This window comes from Carlito syrichta, unplaced genomic scaffold (assembly GCF_000164805.1).
Source record: "Carlito syrichta isolate Samal-C Ts95f unplaced genomic scaffold, Tarsius_syrichta-2.0.1 Scaffold308192, whole genome shotgun sequence".
Lineage (NCBI taxonomy): Eukaryota > Metazoa > Chordata > Mammalia > Primates > Tarsiidae > Carlito > Carlito syrichta.
The window spans coordinates 1,144,476-1,169,457 of record NW_007252288.1 but is presented as its reverse complement, the minus strand read 5'-3'; the positions used below and the strand labels follow the sequence as shown (position 1 = coordinate 1,169,457).

Genomic DNA, 24,982 nt, shown 5'->3' with positions numbered 1-24,982 from the left:
TTTTTAAATTAACTAAAAAATAATAAGTTAATTTATCATATCTCTAGTTATTTGTTAATCTTTTTCAATGTTTTAAAGGTACTTAGCAATAAAGTAGCTAATGTAGATAGATAGAAACCAAAGCCATGATATAGAGAGCTGTCACTTAAGCACATATTTGAACCCCTTCAAAAAAACCTTGGCACTTACATTCTTTTAGATTCTGGTCACATTACGTGTAAACCGGTTTTTCTTATACTTGATTTATATCTGCTTGTTTAAAAATAGAAGTCATGTTCATATTCAAGAGGGGGACCCAAAAAACCCAAAATTTATTGATAGAAAATGTGTATTTACTTTTAATGTGTTCAAACTTCAGCCACCTTCAAAGTACTCTCCATTTGATACAATACACCAATCAAGATGCTTTGTCCACTGCTCAAAATAGTTTTTAAACTCGTCAATTTTGATGCCTTTTCGGGCTTCTGCCATTTTTTGGTTTCAGCTTTTCCCACATCAGCAAAACAGTTGGTTCCCTTTGAGGATTTTTTTCATCTGGGAAACAAATAAAAGTCACTCCTGGTAAGATCAGGTGAATAGGGATAGTGGGGCACGGAGGTCATGCTGTGTTTGATCAAAAACTGCTCAACACTCAGCACAGTGTTGACACATGTGCTCATAAATCACACATCATGAAATGAGCAAACACACTGAAAGAATCTCCAAAAACAAATTTACTGGAGCCGGATGCAGCCTCTCACACCAACACCTACAGTCCACTGATGCTGATAGATTCCTAGAACAATTGCCTAGTGGGTGAACCTCTTCTACAAGGGGGCTGCCCTCCAAAAGATAATTCTGAGTTTTGGGGGGAGTCTTCCTCTGCATTTCAGCTGAGAATTAGTTTGCCAATTTAACGAATCACTTGCCTTTTTTTGTCAAATATTATCTTAATATCTTTTTTATTACGTTAAAAGTAATTGTATTTTAGATTCAAACAACATAGATTATAGTATTACTAAACATTAAAACATGGCACCATGAGCAGCAGGAGCAAGAAATGATCGGCAATTGTACCAGACAAGGAAAGCTGACACTGGAATACGTCAAAGTTTAGCTGTTTAGGTAGGAAGGTAAAATTCTACAATCCCACCTAGGTTGCAAGTACATTCCATCACCACATAAATTAATTTATGCAATCTTATTGCCTGAGAGGACTCTACATTCTTTTCATATTATTTTTACTTTTCATTGTTGGCCATAATTAAACAGAGCGTTTATTAACACAGCATTTATTTTCAGTTAGGAATGGTAGGTCTGCAGTGAAATGTTAAGCACAATTTACCTAACTGTCAAATAAAATGTGCAGCCTTCAGTTATCATAGTGTGAACCTGAGTAGTATTTGGAGAATATGGATGACAGATTGGTAAGCTATGAAAGGAGCAGCTTAGAACAAAAATAAGACCTAGTTCTAGCTCGTAGTTAATCTTTGGAAAATTATCATCCTGCTCTATTTGCTTGATTCTGAAATTCTCTGAGTTGCTTAAAAAACAAAGGAAATTATATATTGTCTTGAAAGTTTTTGAAGTCAATATCTACTAGAAGAAGTAGCTAACAGTAAAACTTCTTCTCATGTTAACATTCTACCTTAAATGGATCGCTTCAAATAGATTAATTTTGCATCCTGCCTTCAAACGATGTTAATATTTATTCCTTGACCAGAATCTCATAATCTTACATTGGTTGAATGTAAATGTTTAAAATATAGAATTATGTAGTCCTAATCACCATTTTCCAAATATTGTTGTTAACACAAGACATTACTGTTTAACCTATTGATTATATTTTTAGGTAGGTTTCAATCCAATGAAAAATACCAATAAGCAGGCATTTTTTCCAGTCTTCTTGTGTGTCCTTTATATCCTTTGCTTTCTTTCTACTTTCCTTGACAAGCATCAGTTGTCCTAATATCTGCTTGTCTGCAGTTAACTTGATCATATTTGTTTCTGCGACTTCCTGAAAAAACATTTTTTCTGCCATGGCACCTTTACTACTCTAATTGAATTCCACAATAAGTTAACCTCCCTATTGTCAAATAACTAGCAAAATGAAGCAGTGCAGTTTGAAAAAATTAATCCCATATGTTCAAAAAATACAGATTGAAATCTAGACACAGCAATATTTGATAACACATAATGAAAGTTGTTAAAAAAATAAGTATTACCTTTTTCCAGTGATTCTTAGCTCACATACTATGATTATTTAACACCTCACTTTTCATCCATTTATTCTAGTTGTGTCTTAACTGATCTCTTGGCCCGATATATTTGCTTATGCCACTTTTCCTACAGTCTTCTGGGCATGCCATTTTGGCCTAAACACAATTCAGAACCTATTCTTTTTCTTTTGAGCTTTATACTCATTTGTTTCACAAGTCATTGGTGGGCACCTACTATGTTTTGAGACTCCATTTGGCATTGTCTCTTAAGGCAGATCGCCAATAAATATAGCCTATCTACCATTAAAGAAGTAAATCTAGACAGCATAGACAAAGAGCCCTAGCCAAGGAGTCAGGAAAAACTACCCCCAAGAAGTGATAGCTAAACTCAGATGAAGCTGTTAGGGAAAAATTAAAGGACATAAATTACTAAGAGAAAGGATGTAGCATTTAGGGGTATCTATGTGAAGCAGGTTCACTGTGCACTGATGACCAATTTTTCTGAGTCTTGGAAAACAGAACATCCTCATAAGCAACAAGTTACATGAGGTGGATTTATTACATACAGATAGACAGCAAGAGACAGCAGATGCCCAGGATTTATTGTGAGCTAAATTTAATTCTGTGAACAGAAGCCCAGGATTCCCTGTGAGTCAGAAATCTGCCCAGAGAGGATAGTCTTGACTGCTCATGCCCCACTTGCACCACAGATGAGGGACGCTGAGAGGCAGCCCATTCTGAGTTATATACCTCCAAGTCACAAGAATCACTGGGCTAAAGAGTTTAAGGACATCCTGTTCTGGAGGAAGACTGGAACAGAGCCTAGTTGCTCCAGCCAGTTGTCTTTATCTCGGGATGTTGCATTATCAGCACATTCTGTGGTTGTTCTTAATGACTATGTGTGAGAAAGGAGAAAGAATTAGATCAGTTCAAGGCCACCCAGAGAAATGTCCTGCAATCTGAAGTATAGTAAAGCCCTGTTTTCCAACATGATCAGAATCAGTAGTTGATTAAAATTAAAAGAGATCCTGTAGGGAGGTGGTGGCAATAATAATAATAATAATAGCAGCTAACCATTGAGTACTGATAATATGTCAGTCTCTCTTCCAAGTGTTTTATACATATTAATTTATTTAATCCCTCCCCAAAGCATTATGAAATAGTAAAAAATTTCTTTTCGATGGATGTGCTTAGGTAACTAGCCTAAATTTACAGCCTAGTAAGCAGTGAAACCTGAATATGATCCTGGATACCTGGCTTCTATGCCTGGTTCTAAGACCAGCTATGAATATACTGATGTTTGGGTGCTTTGAGACATTGAGATACAACAGTCAAGATAACATAGGAAGAGTGCAGATGTGAAATTTGAAGGGGTTGTTGAAATATGGCAAACCCAACATAGTGTGATATAAAGCCACCAGAGGGGATAGATGAGAAAAAATGTTGGCATGACTCATCAGATAAAGACAACAGACACATCTCCTACAAACAGATGCTATGTCTCATAAGCCAAGTAGCAATCTTTTTGAATAGATATGGTGTGAATATCATTGTTAACCCCACATCAGTCTTTTCTGTCACAACTATACACATGATTAACAAGCTGTCAACAGAAGCACTTTTTCAAGGAATCAAGGACCATGATGTATAGCAGGTACTTTAAATCTCAATAGTTTATAGTTACTATATCGCTATGCCCACATGGCTAACAAACTTTGTAACTATAAATAAACTGGACTTTGGTTCAGTCTTGTGATATCAGATAAAATATTTGAATATTTTCTAAACAGAATTGGCAAATTGCTGGTTTTACTGAATTTGTAGAATTTGCAGCAAATTCGAATTAGTGAGTGTGTGAGTGCTGTGTCTGTATAAAAGTACCTTGTTAAGAGATAAGAAATTATCTACCAGTTTTTATTGTCTCCTAATATTGAATCACATATATATTGCTTTAAGTATTAATACAAAGGTGATAATAGAACTGTGTGACCACCATAAAAATCCAAGAAGACTCTAGTTCTATAATATTGTGTCTAACTTTGTAATCCACTAAGTTTAATCATTCTTCACTGCAAATGTTTGTGACTTGACAGCTATTATTAAAAAGGTAAAATATGGCATATTGTAAAAAAAAAAAAAATCCTCTTACCAACTGTTCTTGACACTTGGCAATGCCCATTAAGCTAAAAGTATTAAAGATCGAGTTTTAAATCATGTGAAGCTGTAGTTAAGCTTAGCTTTTCCAGAAAGGTTTACAGAAAATTTGTTCTAACTTATTGCTATGAACAAATAGAGGCAAGCCTAATTTTTTGAATTTTTTGAGACTAATAATATATGCATAAATTATAAGGGTCATATCTTATCTGGACTGATATACCTTGGATTTTATTACCCCCTCTCCAAAGAAAACCGTATTGAATATTTGAAATATGGAATGATAAGGTGTTTCAGACAAATTATCAGATGCCTGATTTCTAGGAAAAGAAACAGAGTAAAGTAAATAAAAGAAGTCTGAGGTAACCTGATACAAATGTCTTCATAGATAGTCATCAAAATGAATGGAAAGAGATTGCAGGATCAGTGCTCAAAACTACCAGGACAACTTTAGTGGATCATGTAAAGCACATAGCAGCACCTCAGTGGTGATTCCATTTTCTTTTCCACAAACAGAAGTTAAAACATTCTAACAAAAATTAAATTCTAGTCACAGACCACACCTTCAATTGAGACATGTTCACTTTGCTAGCTTTGAATTGTTATCTTTCTAAGAATAAATATTGATGACTTAATACCATTTTATGTAGCTGTTTTAAAAACCTACTAGTAACACATGCCTATCTTCCCAACAATTGTGCCATTAACATAATAATTTATACAGCATCACCTGCTGATCCTGAAGCCTCACTCTAAGTTATGCATAATTGATTACATTCATATTTTAATATTCATATTGCTGATAATGATTCTTTGTCATGATTTATTATCCAATCTTCATATGCGGCAAAAGCATTATAAGCGATATGTTTTAAAAGGCTGTTCTATTTTTCCATTAGCAGAACTAATTGATTTGCAGATGAACACATTTTCCTTTACATAATGGAAGCATATTTTGATTACTCTGTGAATAAAGCCACAATAACTATTCTCTTTTAAAAAGGTACAAAAATTGTTTTTTCTTTCCTTGATTTAGAGACCATGTATGCGAACACAACCATTCTTCTTTGAAATTCCTTGTCATGCTATAACTTCCTTCGCCCTTAATTAAATAATGATAATATATGCATTGGCACACTAACAAAAATAATTTGAATTAAGGAGGAAGAGTGCTTCTGAAAAGTAGAATGCTATGTCTCCCCATGTATAAATAAGGTCCTAATCTGTTATTTCTTAATATGAGTAAAAGTTAGAGATATTTTTGATAACATGAAAATTGTACTATCTGCTGTTCATTAAACTTGGGTCACACATGACCCCAAACATCAATGTGGCAATAGATACCTTTACAAAATAAAAGTCCACTGGAATTTCCTTAAGATGTATATTTTAAAATAAAAACCATTTCAGATTTCACAGAGAATATAATCATGAAGCCCAATTAGAATAAAGTATACTTTTTTCTACTGTAGCTTTTAGGAACAGAAACACATTCAACTTCTTGGAAAAAAGCCCCCAGTGTGCAGTTTGTATATTTTCTTTATAATCATACATGGAAGAGATGATTTATACACCAGTCAATATTTAATCTGGATTTGGGAAATTATATTTTAGCTATGCAGGAGCAATGAATGTGATGAACTAACACTTCCATTTATAAGAAGCTGTGAGTGGTGAATTTGTGATCTAAATAGTAAAGAGGGAGTGGACAGAGAACTGGGCTGCCTGCCATGTAGTATAGTATGGCTAGTATATATATATTTGATTAGCCAAGACAAATTAAACTTAGAAAGGGAGGAAAGCATATATTAGTAGAAGTAAAGAAGGAATGGAGAGAGAACTGGGCTGCCTGCCATGGAGGGTAGTGTGGCTAGTATATGTGTGTGTGTGTATATATATGTATATATATATGGTTAGCCAAGACAAATGAAACTCAGAAAGGGTGGAAAGGATGCTTTATTTAAGTATTTATATTCAATTTGAAATTCAACGAAAAAGTACCTTGAAGTGAATGGTTATTTTCTTTATTGAATGTGTATATATATATGTTAGGCTGGAATTTTTAAGCTTTAAAAATTGAAGTCTGGAGAACATTTCTGTATGACAAAGTAAAACCCTATTATTTAATCTCAGTTTTGGGCATGCTTTTTTTCCATGAAGTGCAGACTTCACAGAAAAAGCAAAATACAAGAGAAAAAATAGAGGTTAGTTGCCCTTGTTGATCTCACAGTAGTTTTGACAGTTCTGACCCATTAAAATATGTGCAAAAATGGATAAATGTATTATTTGTAATATTGTGTGTTTTGGGAAATTTTACTCTCAACACTGAGGTTTTAATTCCATTTATAATCTGAATAAAGGTTGACTAAATTATATTAATAGAAATGTCAGTTTTTATGTGTGTGCTTTGCTATGCTAAAAATATTGGATAATTTTCTCATAACTTTGCAATGAATTGTGAACATTCCTACCTCTTTCTCATGTATTTGTGATTGTCAAAAGAAATAAGATCAACTTTCTACCCTAAAGTAGGAGAAAGTTAATTGGGTATAGTTTACAGAATGTACACCTAGATTCAGAAAGAATCTAATTATAATTTGAATTCTTCAAGAATATCCTCTGTGTGGCCTTCCACAAGTACTCATATGTCTTTCTTAAGGTTTTTCTACCTTATATAAATAGAAGCAGCAATATTCATATTGATATTGCATAGATATTGTACACATTTGTTTATAATTCAGAAATTGATTATTTATTTCACTTTGTTCAAAATCTACTATATTTGTATAAAATAACTACTAACTCTTTTACATATTTGTGAGCATTTTTTTTTGTCTAATAGTATTTCTTTTATTTTTTTATTTTTATTTTTTTGAGTTGGAATCTCACTCTGTCGACCAGACTGGAGTGCAGTGGCTGCTCCCGGCCACCACAGCCTCGACCTGTTGGGCTCCAGCGATCCTCCCACCTCTACCTTCCAAGTAGCTGAAACTACAGGCGCGCGCTACCACGCCCGGCTAATTTTTTGATTTATTGTAAAGATGAGGTCTCGCCAAGTTGCACAGGCGGGTCTCGACCCGCAGACTCAGGCAATCTTCTCGCCTTGGCCTCCCAAAATGCTGGGATTACAGGCTGAGCCACTGAGTCCGGCTAATAGTATTTCTTTAAAGCCATATTCTAGCCCTTCCATCAATGGTTTGTACTTCTGAGCCCTTTGAGACAAATATCCAACCTAGATATCAAAAATCCCTTTTAAAGAATCACATTTTGTCCTCCTTGCCCTTTGTATAGGCAATTTCTAGCTGTAGTAATTATTCTTAAAGCCTTTTAATAATGATGATAAATTATTTGATTCATACATTTTAACATGTATATATTTTATCCATGAATCTGTCTTTTAAAATTAAAACTTCTTGTTACTAACTATAAAATTTTTTTAAAACTATGAAATTGATGACAATATTTGTGAATGGTATTATGCATTTAGTTTAAAAACTGAACGTTGAAGATAAGATTATGTGATGTTTGGAGTGTTAATATGACTACAAATTTGAGTGGAACACAACATCATGGTAAAAATAATGTGCTTAGTAATTAGAAAACCTATGGAGCAGAAATGTACTTGAAGTTAATTATGGTATACAATGAATTCATCATTGCATCCAAAAAGCCATAATATTCTACCAACTTATACAAGCTGAGCTGCATCACATTTTATAAATGTTTTATGTATATATAGTCATAAAACACATAAAAATGTTGGTGATGAAGCTGATATTGAATTAAACAGAAAATAGCAGCATGCTTCTACAGAATATGTCTCTTTACTACCTGTCACAATTGGATTTTAGAAATGTTTGTGTTTTCTAAGAACTACCTCATAAATCTTTAAAATTCTGGTTACATTTTGTTACAACTTAGTTAAAAATCTCTAATCACAATGTTCAATAAAATTCTAATGTTTAAGTCTTTAAGTAACATCAATTGTTAAAAGTAAATTTTATAAATAAAAAGACAAATTTATTCTCACAAAAGCAAAAAAAGGAGTAACCAAATTAAACATTGGATGTGCTAAAAGTATACAAGATTTAATTTGGAATGCCTATTATTATGTTCTGAAATAACTCAACTTGAAGGGAAAGTCTTTTAATGGAGCTGCTAGTTATAATTAAATAGTTATCTTCTTCATCAGAATAAAATGAAATTGAGAATGCCTGTGGTCGTATGACATCTATATTTGCTGAAACATTCAGAAGAATATGAAAACATTTTTGACAAGTTTTACTATAGAAAATATGTCAAAGAAAAGTACTCTGAGAATGGAAGTAAAAAAAAAAAAAGACTATGCCTATGAAAATATTTGGTCTGAAAATTTTTCACATTTGCATATAAAAATAGGATTGGTAATCTCTTTCATTTATCATCATTGGCTATGAGCTTATTGTCTTCCTTAGCACCAGTAAGATGAAGTATTTTCTCAATTAAAATACTAGATTTACAAAACAGAGTCATTTGAAAGTGTCAACAATGACAAAACTTTTAATAATAAAAGCAACTTTGAAGATGTGAAAAATGTTATGAAAAATTAAAAATAAGATGGAAAAATAAATTTTACAGAAAAATACAAGTGATATAGTATATGATCAAATAAGTCAAAAAATTAGTAAATCACCTCAAAAATCAACACTGTTTATTCATTTGAAATATTCAGATAGCCAACCTAAATTTGTCTTAATTTTCTTCACTCTAAATATATTTATTGAATGAATTTTGGATTTTTGTTGTTGTTGTTGTAGTTGTTTATTTTTTGGGGTTTTTTTTGAGTTGGAGTCTCACTCTGTCGCCCACACTGGCGTGCAGTGGCCGCTCCCGGCCACCGCAGCCTCCACCTGCTGGGCTCCAGCGATCCTTCCGCCTCAGCCTTCCGAGTAGCTGGAGCTACAGGCGTGTGCTACCACGCCCGGCTAATTTTTTGATTTATAGTAGAGATGAGGTCTCGCTGCATGAATTTTGTTTTTAAATCTTTTTTTGGTTATAACTTTTTATATAACCAGTGATTTAACAAAATGTGTTTTAGCTAATTGATTAAAATTTCAGTTATATAATTTTAATAATTGTAATCCCCTTTCACTCTAAAATGACCCATTCAGATACATTTTAGCTATAACCTTGTTCTGATCCACTTTTTATCTTCCACAGCCATGTTGAGTCACAGAAACGCAGATAATGCATTCATTAATTGATTGTTAACTCATTCACAATTTCAAGTTATTAAGCTCTGTCTGTGAGTCAAATATTGTTTTTTGTTCATTGAATATATTTGTAAACAAGACAGACAAATAAAGGATGGTATCTCAATAAACAAAAGACATCATACTTTTAAAAATTTTACCATGTATTAGGAGTGATAAATGCTTTAGAAAACAAAAATTCAAACAGGATAATGGGTATTATGAGTGTGAGGAGTTGTAGGAAAATGACAGTTTGCAATATTAAGTAGGTAAGAAGGTGATATTTGAGCAAAGATTTGAAGGAATTTAAGAAGTTAGCAATAGACCATCCTAGAACAAGACAGGAGAGAGAGGAAGCAGCTAAAGGCATGTACAGGGATGCACTAGGCACATTTGAGATGCAGCAAGGAGACCAGTATAGCGCGAGAGAAAGAATACAGGGGCAGTAATGGAATATGAGGCATGAAGGGCAAGAAAGACAATGTGACTGGTTGGAGAGAGGATATGGATACCGAGGGAACAATTTAAAATCCTCTAAACACTTTTGCTTACACAACAAGCTAGAAGATTTTTTTATCTGATTAAATTGTTTAATTCTTTTATCTTAGCTTGTCTTTGTTATTAAATATCAGATATCCCATTTCTCTCCTGTCATTGGTGAAGAATATTAGATCTTCTGTATTTTCTTGATTTCTTGCTTTGTTTTCAGGTTTGTATTCTCAGTCAAAAGAACTCTGAAATTTTGCTTTCTCAGAATTCTTAAGAGTTAATTTAATGACTTTTTACTTTATACATGCTCATAGAGACTTTATAAAAACAAGATCTTTTGAAAAATAAAATTACTGAATATGTGGTAATTTACCAATAAAATATATTAGGCCTTTTCATAAGCAATGGTTTTTTAATTGAAAAGTCAAGCTTTATCTACAGAATATGGTGTTTGGAGTGAGAACTCCTGAATTCAGGGTGTTGGCACCACTACTTATTAGCTACATTGTGCAAATAACTAACACTTTCTGAACTTATCAATAATAAGACTTACAGCACAAGAGCATTATGAGATTTTTTCCAAATGTGAAAATTTGCCAACTATTAAATATAAAAATGCTAGCAACTACTATTATCATAAGTGATGGCGTTAAGATTGCATTGTAGCTGGGCTCGGTAGCTCAGCCTGTAATCCCATCCTTTGGGAGGCTGAGGTGAGTGGATTGCCTGAGCCCGAGGGTTCGAGACCTGCCTGGGCAACTTGGAGAGCCCTCATCTCTACAATAAAAATCAAAAAAATTAGCCGGGCATGGTAGCACGTGCCTGTAGTTCCAGCTACTTGGAAGGCTGAGGCGGAAGGATCACCGGAGCCCAGCAGGTAGAGGCTGCGGTGGCCAGGAGCAGCCACTGTACTCCAATCTGGGTGACAGAGTGAGACTCCAACTCAAAAAAAAAAAAAAAAAAAAAAGATTGCATTATAACTTTCTAAATCTCCTTTAGAAAAGCATTTTTCCAATAACTTTCCTAAGCCCAGATTTTGCCACTCTACCATGCATTCATGTGACCAAAAAATCATTTGTATCCCCTAAAGCGATAAATTTTTTTAAAATAGTCTTCCCTAAAAGTTTTATCTTTTTTTTGCTCAGAATTCCTAATATGCCCTTTTCAAAACACCTTACAAAATAAAATCTTTAAAAGGTAATTCAAGAAAGGAATTTCAGCTAAATGCATTATATCCAATGCTTTCCAAACTTGAATGTCACTGGATTATTTATAAAATACAGATTCTGAAAATTGTGATTGGGATGGGGCCAGAATTCCAGCTCTTAAATGATACAGATATCACTTGTCTGCCAAATAAACTTTTCTTATCTGGACTGTATACTACTCTCCACATAAATGCACTTACCTTCCTAACATTAGCTCTGGCATTTCATTATATTTATGAATTCTAACATACTTAGCTCAGCAGCTTTAGTTTTTAAATGTTGAATAAAAAGTCATCAGAAAACACTTGAGAAAATGAAATCCATATATACACACATGAAAAAAGAGAAATTAGCAAAAGAAAGGAACAAAGAGAAGAAATACAAAAATTGGGGGCCTGCTTTGCTTTACTAATATAAAACCTGAGAGTTCTCAAGGAAACTAACAGTCCAATTTTCTCTTGGTTGACTTTTACTTACTTTAAGAAATATTTTGTACCCAGGTAATGGAAAACTCCTGGAATACAATGAAATTAATAGTGATATTCATGCATTAATGATGAATATGTGGCTAAGGTTATTTTTTTGCTATGTAACTTTAGTCTCAAATATCAAACAGCTGTTTCCACTACTGATGTGACTATATCACTAAGTATATTTGTAACATTGTTAAGCAAAGTTCTAACTGTATTCAGCATACTGCTAGTAACATTTATCTGAATTTTATCTTTGATTCATTTTGTTTCTATAGCCTTTAGTCTCAATAAAACATACTGTCTTTCATTTTTAACTTTTGTAGCAATAAAGATGTTCATGGAATACAGAAAAAAATTTTTTTTTTTTTTTAGAAAGCTTAACCAAGATTTTAAAAAGAGAGAGAGAAAGAAAGATAAAATTGTGCTGGAGTTTTGAACTCCACTATCAACTTAAATCAGCAACCTCAGGTTCTTGTCCCACAACTAAGAAGATTAAAGAACACAGAACCAAAAGGATGAGTGAAAGAAGGCGTTTATTAAGCAACAAAGCTCTCCAGAAAAAGAGAGGGGGCCCAAAATGGGTAACCCCTGCTAGGAGTTTGTTTGTGGTTTTACCTTATCTTTTCGGGGGGTGTTTTTCTCATTTACATCTCATCCGCCCCTTACTTCCTGAGACCCAATTCTTATTGTGCATGTGGGTCCTTGACCGAAGTTACTCGATCTTGAATATTACCCATAAGTACCAGAGAAAAACCCACTGGGGCGAGGGCGGTTGCGGGGGGGACGGTGTAAAACCACAATGCCAGGTCAATAATAAACCAAGGTCAACTTAAGACATTTGGTTAAGCTACTGTGCCTGCATTTAAGCAGCAAAAAGTCCCTTTTAGCAGTACATCCAAGGTTGAAAGGATGTTCATAACCACACTAGTCACATTTCCAGCCAACAATTATATAATGGGGGTGGTGCAGGGGATGTTCCTGCAGGTTTTAAGTTTCAAGATTATCCCTCTCTGTCTGCCAAACCAGCTTCCAACCATCTCCTCTCTCAAAATGATAAGAAAAATGATTCAAGTTGAAAGCTTTAGGAATTAAGTAAATTTAAATCTGATATTTACCTGTATTACTTTGTAATCTGTGAAAAAGTGTTTGTGTTCTCTGCTAAATAACTTTAGACTAGACATTGATTAAAGATGCACCAAGCCTGAGCAACATAGCAAGACTTCGCCTCTACGAAAAATTCAAAAAATTAGCCTGGTGTGGTGGCAGGCGCCCGTAGTTCAAGTTACTCAGGAGACTCATGCAGGAGGATCACTTGAGCCCAGGAATTGGAGGCTGTGGTGAATCGTGAGCAGGCCACTGCACTCCAATTTGGGCAACAGAGTAAGACCCTGGCTCAAAACAAAAACAAAGAAAACAAAATAAAACAACAACAATAACAAAAAGCTGCACCAAAGTCACAAAGATTCATCAAGTTTTAAGCTCACTCATGCTTCAAGGTAAAATAAAGGTATTTTGACAATTTGCTAATAGGAATTTTCACTGGAACAGTGAAATAAAACAAACAAAAGAACAGAAACATGTCTTTATGGCTCAACCGGTAGAGCTGAGGTTTTTGCCGAGTTTACTGGTACATGTGAGTCTGTAAACCATTTAACATTAGAATCAGTGTCTTGGTAGGAAACCATCTCATGTGCCAAGAACAAACCCTTAAGGTCATTCTCAGCAAGAAAGGATGGGGCACCATGCTCCCAAAGTGTGAAGGCTATAGCATTATTTGACGCTTATCACATTTTCTATAGTTAGTGGCAGCTCTGTCTCACTGTGATATTCTTGGACACACAACAATGCTCATATTCTTTTACCCAATGCTTAGCATAATACCTGACATATTTTGTATGTTCAATAATTATTTGATCAATGAAAATGAATTATCCATAACATTTTTATTTCCTTCTTAATATAACCTATGAATGAAATATACAGTCATTATAAAAGAGCATCCAAAGAATATGTGTCCACAGTTTTTTATTTCACTTCCTATTGGAGGAAAAAAAAAAGTTTGAATCTAAATAAGTTGCATAGAATAATCAGACTTACCAGGTAAAATTAGTAAAGAGTTCAAGTTTCCACTTTGATTTGCCCTTGTAGACAGTCTGGAAGCATGGAGTATTTTCTGGTAACAAATGGGAATCTGGCCAACCAGTGATCTCTACATTAGCATTCTAATAACCAGAGGCCAACGTGCCATAATGCTATGTCAGAACTAATTTATGAAACTAGGTCCAAAGGTTCATTAAAGTGGTCACAATTCAGTGACTGCCCAGTAAAATTGGACTACAGTTTCATTCTCATAACAGAGAATATTTTAACATACTATTAAGGACATATATCAAGTGTTAAAACTTGCTTAGATTCTGTGAAGGGAAAAACAACAAGATTAGAAAGCAATTTACTTTTGTACAAAATTGGCTCGACTCAGCTTTTGGCTCAAAATGCTTCAAATGTTCAGATTTTAGATCCCAGAGTGGGTTGTAGTTGCATGTGCAAGTCTGGTGCATTTCATTCCTCAGAGTAAAAGCACTGCTGTGTAGCTCTAGCACACCACATGGTTGTGAACCTACCTGGCCAGAAAATCTAAGGCAGCTCAGTTGGGAGTCAAATTTTCTTCTCTTTTGCTGCCAGACAAATCTCCTCACAGCATTCCTTTAATCATGCATCTCCCCCATGATGCCATAGCTCCTGGGGATTCAGAGTGCATTACTTTGCACACTGCTTTCTACAACCAAACAGGGTTTGGGTGGCATAAAAGATGTGGCATCCAAAATCTGATCAAGAGCAAACAGATGATTTAGGGAAAGTCCTGTACCATGAGTCTGGTGCAAACTCAATGCAAGTTAGCTGCTGATTCTCACTGTCCTCTCCCTCTGCTGGGGCAGGGTACCACTCCTGCCAGTTTAGTGCTTGGCGCAGGGGCTATGCTCAATAATAAAGGTGGTTGTAGTGAACTGAACTATCAAAATGAATATGAGAGCCATTTAATTTCTCAGTATCTCAAATATCTATATACGTGAAATGGGAATAATTATTCCTGCTCTGTTAATTTTACAGGGTTGTTCTGAGGATCTAAACTAATAATAACTACAAAAACACTTTTTAATGGTATGATGCTTCTACTTGGGAAATGTATGGTTCTATCCATTCACTTGTCAAACATAATGAACTGTTTTCTTTATTTTCTGAATTTTTATTCAATGCAGCAGTAATGGATCCCTAAATCTTCCAAAAGCGAACTACAAAAGATTCCAAATGACTTTTTGTGGCGGTCTATATGCCATGGCTGAATTATTTAGACTTTCATTTAAATCTGAGTGAGGAAAAACAACTATAAGAATAAAGATTTTTCTTTTAACTAATCTTTTCCAAAATATTCCTTTTATTTTTTCCACTTTTGGAAGATAGCACTGATAATTTGTATGTCCTATTATACTACAAGTTAGTAAATATTTCCATATCAAAGTTGAATTCTTCTAAAAAATAGCACAGGCTTGAAGGGATCATAGTGGCAGAAGTAAGTAACAAGTATCAGTTTATTGTAGCAGTGTAAATAATATGTAACTTTAAAGATTGCATTAACTTTTAATAGGAAGATATTCCAAATTGAATCTATGCCAAAGAAATAAATGTAAAATATTTATTTCTAAATATGTCAGTGTATCTCGTAAACCAGTGCTCTGAAGGAGCTACAATTTGCCGGATAGCTGGATGCTACTAGGTGTGCCATCCAAAGATATTCTATTACTCATACATATGTATGTATGTGTATATATGTATATATATATATATAAACATTAAGTTATGTACAGCTGAACATGTTTTTTGCAGAGTTTTAACTGTTAATACACAGTGTAACTATCCAAGAAAATGATATAATATCACACTTTTATCAAATAATTTTACTGTGGTAAATTTGTTTGGCAAGATACTTATTAAAATCTCCCAAAACTTTATTCAGATTACACAGATTACACCCCTTTAGGAAGTGTGTTGACAAAGTGTGTTTAGTTAGACTCACTAGAACACATACAAGGATGTACCTTCTGGCCTGTATGAACTTATTGACAATATATTCATTGAGCATCTATTGGATAAACAACAGAGTGCTGAAGGGCATAAGAAGTTGAGTGAAATTATTGCAGACCTTTAAAAGTTCTAAGTCAAAGTCATATATGCTCGGTGCCATAGAAATGGTGTAACAGCAAGATAGGTGCAATGGGGGAAAATCACACCTATTGGAGTCTGGAATAGAAACTATCTTCCCAAGGGTCAAAAGCATGGAATAATAGAATGTCGTTATTATCATCTTTAATAGAACACTTACAAAGATTGGTCAAAGAAATGTATTTACATTTACTGGTTATCATTTCTGAGGATGACACTTTGGAATAGTACCTGTCTCCATTTGTCTCATCTCATTTGCTCAAGTCAGAATACGTTCAGCTCATTGACTTTTTCAGTTCTGTAACTTTATAGTTATTTCTGTCATGGTATAATGGTATTTCTTATTTAGTTTTAAAATAAAGAAAAAGAAATTGACTAAACTTTCAAGGGCAGTTAACACAGTTTTAAATTAATTTACTGTGAAAACATACAAGTAGTAGCCCAACAGGATAGTTTTAAATTGTTTGAATCTGAGGTTTACTATTGGAAGGATAATTTTGGAGTAAATTTTAAAATTTTTATTTTAGTTGTTTTCCTAACTTGAAATATTGAAACTTCAGAATTGATAAGAGTCTATTCTATACCCCCCTTAGTAGGTACTTACAGAGACTCAATGACAAAATGCAAACACCTCTTGTCCCTTCCAGGAAGGGCAAGCTGTCTGTAGACATCTCCCAGCCACACATAAAGCTTTAGTTCTCTTCTGGTTTATCCCTGTGGCTGGGAAAGGATGAGGGGAGCTTTTCCACTCAGAAATAAGCCTCATCAACAGAATCATTTAAAGAGGTATTCACCTGGTTTTATTAACTCTCACCACAAATGTAATAGCCAGGTAACAGAATCCAGCAGCCAGTACGGCTCTAGGTACTTCTGCACAATGACTAAAAATTTAAGCTTCTTGGAATATGCCAAAAGCATCTGTTGAGAGTGATTAAACCCGCATCCTTTCATGAGGACAATATAAGCATTCTAATTTTTAGCATTTGGTATAAATCTGTAGATTCAGAAACCCAAGAGAAATTTTATTTTCTGGATCTCAGTGTTTTACTCCAAAGTCCCTATCTTACAACAGTGGTAGAAAACTGAGTCTTAGTCATTCTGCTTGCCCTGCCTTGTGTGTAATATATGTAGCACCTGGATAACCAGGAAACAAAGCCCCAGGAGACTGCTCTATCATTGACAAGTTACAGCTGAGACACAGTCTACCCTGTTTGTATGGTCCCTTCAAGGTCAATGAGAATCTGAACTTTGGCTTTCAGGGAAGTTGGGTTGTTCTGAATACACAAGGAAATCTTGTATTTATAAAATTTGATGAGAAAGGGAATGCACATTCATTCAAATCCTAGCAAAGTTTTTTGTTCACTATAATTAACTGAGCTCTCTTCCTACTGTCGCCTTCTCCCTGGACTACTTCCTGCCTTTTTCACCCTCCTTTCTGTCTGCCGAAACCAGTTTTGGATGATGATCAACACAGCAGTGAAAAATATATATTAGTAAATATGCATTCAGATGCTCTTCAACTTACAATGGGACTATATCCAATGAACTCTTTGTAAATTGAAAATATTGCAAATCGAAAATATGTGGCTGACTATGCCACCACCTAGGAGAGCAAGAGAAGTACAGTTTCTACTGAATGTGTATCATTTGCCCATCATTGTAAAGTCAAAAAAAAAAATTTTTAACTATCGTTGTACTTCTATATTTAAGTATAAATTTCCATAAACTTAAAGAGAAATTCTGCATTTGAACACAATTCAGTGTTTAGAAGGCGCAAAGGATTTTCTTCTGCATTTTCTAATACCTTTGAAGGGAGACAAATGTCTGGAAATACTAAGTTTAGCATTGTTTCATGGAAGGTTTTTCATCATATGAATATGCTATCAAACTCTTAAGAGTGTCTCCAGAACCACTGATACTACTTTATTTTTAAAAATGGATTTTGCAATATTTTTGTTTACAGTCTTAAGTCTCAAGTTTTTTATTTATTTATGAGAATAATTTTACATTTTTATTTTATAAGTCATAAGGACTGAGCTAGAAATATACAAATGATGTTTTATGATATTTTCGTCGACATATGCCCTCTACCATCATTACAAAGCTTTAAAATGTATAGAAATCTGTATTTGTCTCGTTTGCTTTTTTGTCACATCTGAAAGTTTCAGACAGGCTGCCTCTTGTCTATGCCTTATTCAAGTCATGCAAAAGTCATTTCTTCATCACTCATTGTTTGGGTCTGTCCTTTACTCAGAATTCTATATTATATCCCACTCAAATCAGATTTGAAGTTCTAATTGGAGTTTCTAATGATCTTTTCACATCCAGTAATCCACCGCCCACCTCTTCTCCTTATACTGCCTGCTAAAACCACTTATCCACCAAAACCTACTGTCTCTGACCTGAATATTTATCAACACACAATTTACCATTTTTATTCCCATTTTCTTTTCTAATTCTTTATTACTTATTAATTACATGCAGAATAAAATTAATAAAATGTTTAGGTTATAGAAAATAATGCTATAATGTAGACCCATGTTCCCACCCCCCATTTAAGAAATAGTACTTTATGATTTACATTAAAGCAGGTAATGTAACTACCCCAACTCTGGTCCCTGACCTGTTGGAACCAGACTGCACAGCAAGTGAGCAGCAACCAAGCTAAGGAACCTCTGTCTGTGTGTACAGCTACTTCCCATTGCTTGCATTACCACTGATCTGAGGTGGATCTCACTCATTGATACTAGCATGGGGGAACGACTGCAAATACAGATTAACATTAACAGTGAGGTTTGACTGCATATCTTCAACACCGACCCCATCCGTGGAAGAATCATCTTCCACAAAATTGGTCCCTGATACCAAAATGTTGGGGATCGCTACTTTAAAGTTTTCTTGGTGTTCCTCCCAAGACACACACTTTTTTCCTACCTTTTTAGAGGTAACCTGTATTCTGAATTCATTGTTTATCTCTGCTTCCTTTTCTTTGATCATTTTTCTTTTTTATCATTTTAATTCACATGTATTATTATCCCTATTTAATATATTGTTTAATTTTGCAATTTAATTTACAAAATTAGTATGAGAGGATTCATGCTGTCAATGTTTTTCCATGACATTATACACTATTTTTGTTGTGTTTTATTCCTGAGGTTCATCAATGTATCAGTGTTATTGCCTATGACTCTAATTCTCTCTCTCCCTCTTCATTTTTCTGCTGTTATATAATATTATTTTTGTAGATATGCCACAGTTTATTTATATTATCGCTTATCAATGTGTGCTTGTGCTTTTTTTTCGAAGAATTTCTTTTAATGCCAGTGTACTACAATGAACATCCTTGTATCTATCCTATAATACACATGTGCAAAAGTTTCTTTAGGTGTGTAATTCCTGAATCATAAAGAATTTGAATATGTTAAGTTTTTTCAGCAATTGACAAATTATTTTTCAAAATAGTTTTACCAATTTATACTTATACCTGCAATGTACACACATCACAGCAGCTCTGATAGTATGCTTGGTATTATCAGATTTTGTAAATTGCTGTAAATTCAATGAGTTTTGCTAGTATCTCATGGTGTTTTAACTTGATTTTCTCACTCCTTATTACTGAGCATCTTTTCACATGTTTATCCACCTGTTGTGTCTCCTCTTCTGTAAGGTGCCTTTACCGGATTTTACTTACTTTTCTATTGGTGATCTGAATCTTTTTTCCTATGTTACAAATGAGAATTTTTTTTTAATGGTACCTGCATAATGAACAAAACATTTTATTTATTTATTTTTTGGGGGATCATTGTCTAACTCTGTCATCAGCCTGGAGTTCATTGGCACACTCACGGCCACCACAGCTTCGGCCTGCTGGGCTCAGGTTATCCTTTGGCCTCAGCATTCCAAGTAGCTGGAACCACAGGCATGTGCTACCATGCCCAGCTGATTTTTGATTTATTGAAGAGACGAGGTCTCCGTCATGTTGCTCAGGCTGGTCTTGAACCCCTGAACTCAGGTAATCCTCTTGCCTCCTCCTCCCAAAGTGCTGGGATTACTGGCATGAGCCATGACACCTGGCTTAAGAATGAATTTTTCATATGTTCTTGAAGAAAATCTTTGTCAAGGATCTCTTCATTCAGTTTGTGGTCTTTTTCACTATTCACGTGACTTTTGATGAGCAGAAATTCTTAATTTTAATATAGTAGAATTTATCAGTTTATATTTTAAGAGTAATGACTTTTATACCTGGTTTAAGATTACTCTTTCAAACTCTGAACTCATAAAGATATTTTATTTTATTGACTTCTAAAAACTTTATATTTTTTGCCTGTCATATTTAGGCAATAGCAATTGATTTTTTTAATGTGGTGTAAGCTAGAGATCTAATTTCATATTTGCCCTTGTGGGTAACCAGTTGTTCCAGCATCATTTATTTAAAAGTCTGTCTTTCCCTCACTGATCTGCTGTGCCAGCTCTATGTGTTTAATATGCCAATTGTATGAAGGTATAGTTTTGTCGTGTGTGTGTGTGTGTGTGTGTGTGTGTGTGTGTGTGTGTGTGTGTGTAAGTTTGGTGGTTCTTTATTCTGCTCCGTCAGTTCCTTTTTTATTTTTGTACCAATACTATAGTCTTAATTACTACAGCTTTAAAATAAATATTGATAAGGCAACCTTACCGCCTTTGTTCCTTTTTTTGCAAGTGTATCATGACTATGTTTGGCCTTCGTTCTATCTTATAAATTCTGCAATCAACTTGTCAAGCTCATGCATACACATTTAAAAATCAGGGAATTTTATTAGAGTTGCATGGACTCCATAAATCATCTTGAGACAAATTCACATGTTTATTATATTGAATCTTCCAATTTTTCTGTATTTATGTAAGTTTACCATAAAATTTTTTGTAATATTCTCCATTAAAGTCTTTCCACTTTTCTGATAGAGTTACTGCCCCTCGGTACTTTGTATGTTGTACTATATGAATGCAGGAATCTAATGTGTTTTGCATATGATGTATTCCAAATACCACCGGCATAAAGTAGGCACTCGATAAATGTGTTGGATGAATGAATGGCATACAACATGTACATAAGCAAATAGCAAATAGCAAAATAAAAGTATTCGTACATGATTTACTTTTCTCAAATGGTTTAATATTTTTTTTACTCAGTAATATTTTATTTTACGCTTTCAGATATCAACATGGCAGGAGAACCCAAACCATACAGACCAAAACCTGGAAACAAGCGGCCCCTTTCCGCACTTTACAGGTAAGTAAATAAGCAAGTTTTACTATTTGTAGTAGTGACATTTCCTTGCAGCTTTATAAAGCAGTACAACCTGCAAGGCATCAACTATTTAAAGTAATAATTCTTACTAGTGTAAAGTATAACAGAAATGCTGTTGGTCAATGAATAAATATATCACACAGCATAGGCAGGGAATGTAGATGCCTGGCTTTCTCATATCTGCTGATCTAATCCTTCTACAATATATTTCTCTAATGAAATCTAATAAAAATCTCTGATTACTCTACCTGACAAGTGGATGGAAAAATCAGTGGTGGTTGAGTATCTGCTACATGCCATGTATGTAGGTATTTTACATACATTGTTTAATTTAATTTAATTTTTGCAACAATCTTGCAATGTAGGTATTCCTGGTCTCATCTTGCAGAGCAAGAGCCTGAGGTGCAGTTTCCTAGTGGTTTTTCTCTAGGTTACACCACTAGTAAATTATGGCACCGGTATTCAAACACATGCCTTCTGTTGCCATACTCCAAATTCTTTCCACTCACTCAGTCTCTTTTATTACAAAGAACATGTTTCTTCCATACCCATTTTTACCAAACAACAAATATAGTCCCTCTCTTCTCCAGAGATAAAGATCCGATTTATTTAACATTTAACCTTTCCTAATGTACTTGGGTCTGAGTCACTTAATATTCTGGTCTTTCCTCTCTACGTGCCCCAATTTACCAGTATCTATATCTGTATTGAAAATTCAGGTGGATAGAGTGACTGGATTTAGGACCTTTGTTGTTCTGTATGTAATTTCATTAGGTTGAGTAAAATTCAGTTGATTTGGAGAAGAGGACAAGAATAGACTCATTTAACTTTCTATTCTTTAAAAACAGCCACTTTTCGGGGAACAAAAATCAAGTTCTGCTGTTAAACCATATGTCCCACTTTATGTACTTTTGCCATTAGTTTTTGTACTGTAAGTGCTGACTTTGCATCTGTCTCTATTGAATTCTCTTTTATTAGATACAGCCAATTATTATAGGCAATTGAGGTCTCCTATCGTCCAATATATTTGGTTTTCCTCAGATACATATCACCAGTCCATTAGTATCTACATCTGAAGAGTTAACATGTGTTGACCAATACTTTCTTTTTTCCCTATATCATTTAGATAAGGGAGAATTAAGTTACATATATTAAAATTTATTATGTTCAGACTTAGTATAGTAAGAAGAGTACTCAAAGATAACTTGGAGCTCTTTTCTTGTCTTTTGTTCTCTGAAACTAGCATATCTCCTTTTCAGCCACTTATAGCCTCATTTTTCAAACTGTAAGATAAGAGGGTCAGAACTAGGTCACTTGTAAAGTCCTATTCATGCCTAATACCTCAGAACTCTCTACTATATGACCATCACAGTTTTTTCAAACAGAATTGAAAAGGACATCTTAATTCCTCATGCTACTTTGGTTGTTTCAATTTCAATAAAAATTTTTAGCTAAAAACGAAAAGCAGCATAACAAATCTTGATAATCAGTCATAGGACACTATTGACATTAAAAAACAGAGGTGAATTGTCGACAAAAGGCAAGTGACACATTTTGTACCTTGTTTGAGGTAAAGGACGTGATTTACAAAACTGAGAAATGCAAATTAGATTTTTATCAGATTGTTTTTAAATATATTCATAGAGCTACAGCTAATGCAGGACATTTGAAAAATCATATTTTCAATTATTAACAAAATGAGCTGGCGATGACTATTCTTGCTTATCAAAGAGCTGCTACCGTCTGTGCAATATTAATTTTCATATTTTCTCTGTTCTTGGATTGTTTTGATTTTCTTATGAAAATGAAAGATCATGACAAGAAAAAAATGTCTTTAAAACTGCTATCTCTTTATTACTAAGTTATGTTCAATTGAGTTCAAAAGAATTAGAGTCAGAAATTTAATTTAAATATGCTATATATTATACAAATCACATTAGTGGGAGAAATGCTTATTTATCCTGTTTTTATCTATTTGCACAAATTAAGACTGAGGTACACTGAAATTGCAAGATAGTAACAAAGGGAATACAAGAAAGTGACCATGCAGAAGAAAAAGCCCTTTTCATATACACTTTCTCATTCTTACATAAGTTTAATGATCATAATACCCTGATGTTTTGTGGACAAACTATGTTTTTACAATCATTATCCATCTCTTCATCACAGAACTTCACAAGATCGGTATTATATACTTTGCTTTATAAATGAGATACTTAAGTTTCCTAGACAATAAAGGGTTTACTCAAAGGAAGATAACAAGATTAGAAACTGAGCTGTAATTTTTACCCTTCAAGTCTAGTGATCGTGCCACTAAATCACACATTCCTATATTTACTCACTTGCTACCATGTAAACATTACAGATTATGAAAAGCAGAGATCTTCTGATCACCAAATCAATAATTAATCATATTTCTGTCCATGAATATGATATCAGCAGATGGCAGAGGAGAAAGACTGTACACCAGACTCTATATAGTAACAACAGAATTGCCACCTATCTGAGCAATTATAGGGCACAGGTTTTAAGCTTCAAATTCTTAATGTAACATAACAGTTGCCTAGTTTTCTTTCAAAGATAAAGTTGCATAATTGAAGTGAAAACACCTAGTTTAATGTATAGAATATGGTGGCAGCTTGGAAAAAGAGTGGTTTCTGCTTTCCTATTCTTTGAATCTTTGCATCTTTTTTTTCTTTTAATCTTTAAAATGGAAAAGCTGGAATAGTTTCATCTGCTTATTTGTTTATTCATTTAAACAAAATATATTTATTGTGTGTCTAATATGGTCTCAGGACTGTGGTAACTGCTTTTCTAGTCAGCTGTCACAGAAAATGCCAAGCTTCAAGGTGAAGAGATAGCCTAATGAAATAAAAGTAAGTGATATGCATAGCGGTGATCTCCTATTTACCTTTCTGCTCTAAACTGATGTGTCTATATAACTATCTACTCTGTTTGGGTGTGTAAGTGAACTGCTGCTAGACTTTCTTCTTCACCTATATCCATTTTATCTCTATCATCAACCACAATGTGTTGTTCACATAAAATATCCACTGAGGTATAACTTTATTTCGTTTCTTCTTTTAATAGGATTTTCAGTTGGTCAAACAGCCTTCACTAAGGGGTTAATTATGTACTAAAATAACATGGTATGCATAGAAGATGCAAAAATAAATAAAACACTATGCAGCTTCAAGAAGCGTACGATCTTATGCATGAGTTAGATGCAAGATAAGTAAGGACAACTGGGAGAATATGCATACACTTCTAGAAGAGAATAAATGAGGGACCCACTGATTCTGCCTGGGAGGAAGGAAGTAAAAAGTCTAGGAAAGTTACAAGAAGGAGATACACTAGAGCTGGCTTTTGAATGAGCGGGCAGTCAGCAGACAGAGGGGACAGAACAGCATGCCAGGCTAAGAAAACTTATACAGAGGAAGAGGCACAGAGATAAAGAAGAACATCTCATTGTGGAAGCCAAGATAGTCTACTCGGTAGAGAATAGATAACTGGAACATTCTCACAGCCCAGACTGTGAATATCCCTATATTTCAGATTAAGGAAAGTTGGCTCTTATTCTGTAGGCAACAAGGAACCATTAAAATATGGTGTCTGATTGAAAATGGGGTGTGAGGGAAATTGAGAGTCACAGAGATGTCCAAGGTTTCATACTGGGGGAGTGATCACATGATTCAGTTGGAAGAAACAGGGAACACAAGCAGTGTCA

At 34.2% G+C, this 24,982-nt stretch overlaps 1 protein-coding gene across 1 annotated transcript in view; it reads left to right on the top strand.

Moving 5' to 3' along the window:
* Positions 1-24,982, top strand: part of RALYL (RALY RNA binding protein like) — a 194,267-nt gene that overhangs the window by 36,832 nt on the left and 132,453 nt on the right. Inside the window, exon 2 of the mRNA XM_021716133.1 lies at positions 21,162-21,237. Coding sequence (XP_021571808.1) covers positions 21,162-21,237 — 76 coding nt within the window. The remainder of the gene's footprint in view (positions 1-21,161; positions 21,238-24,982) is intronic.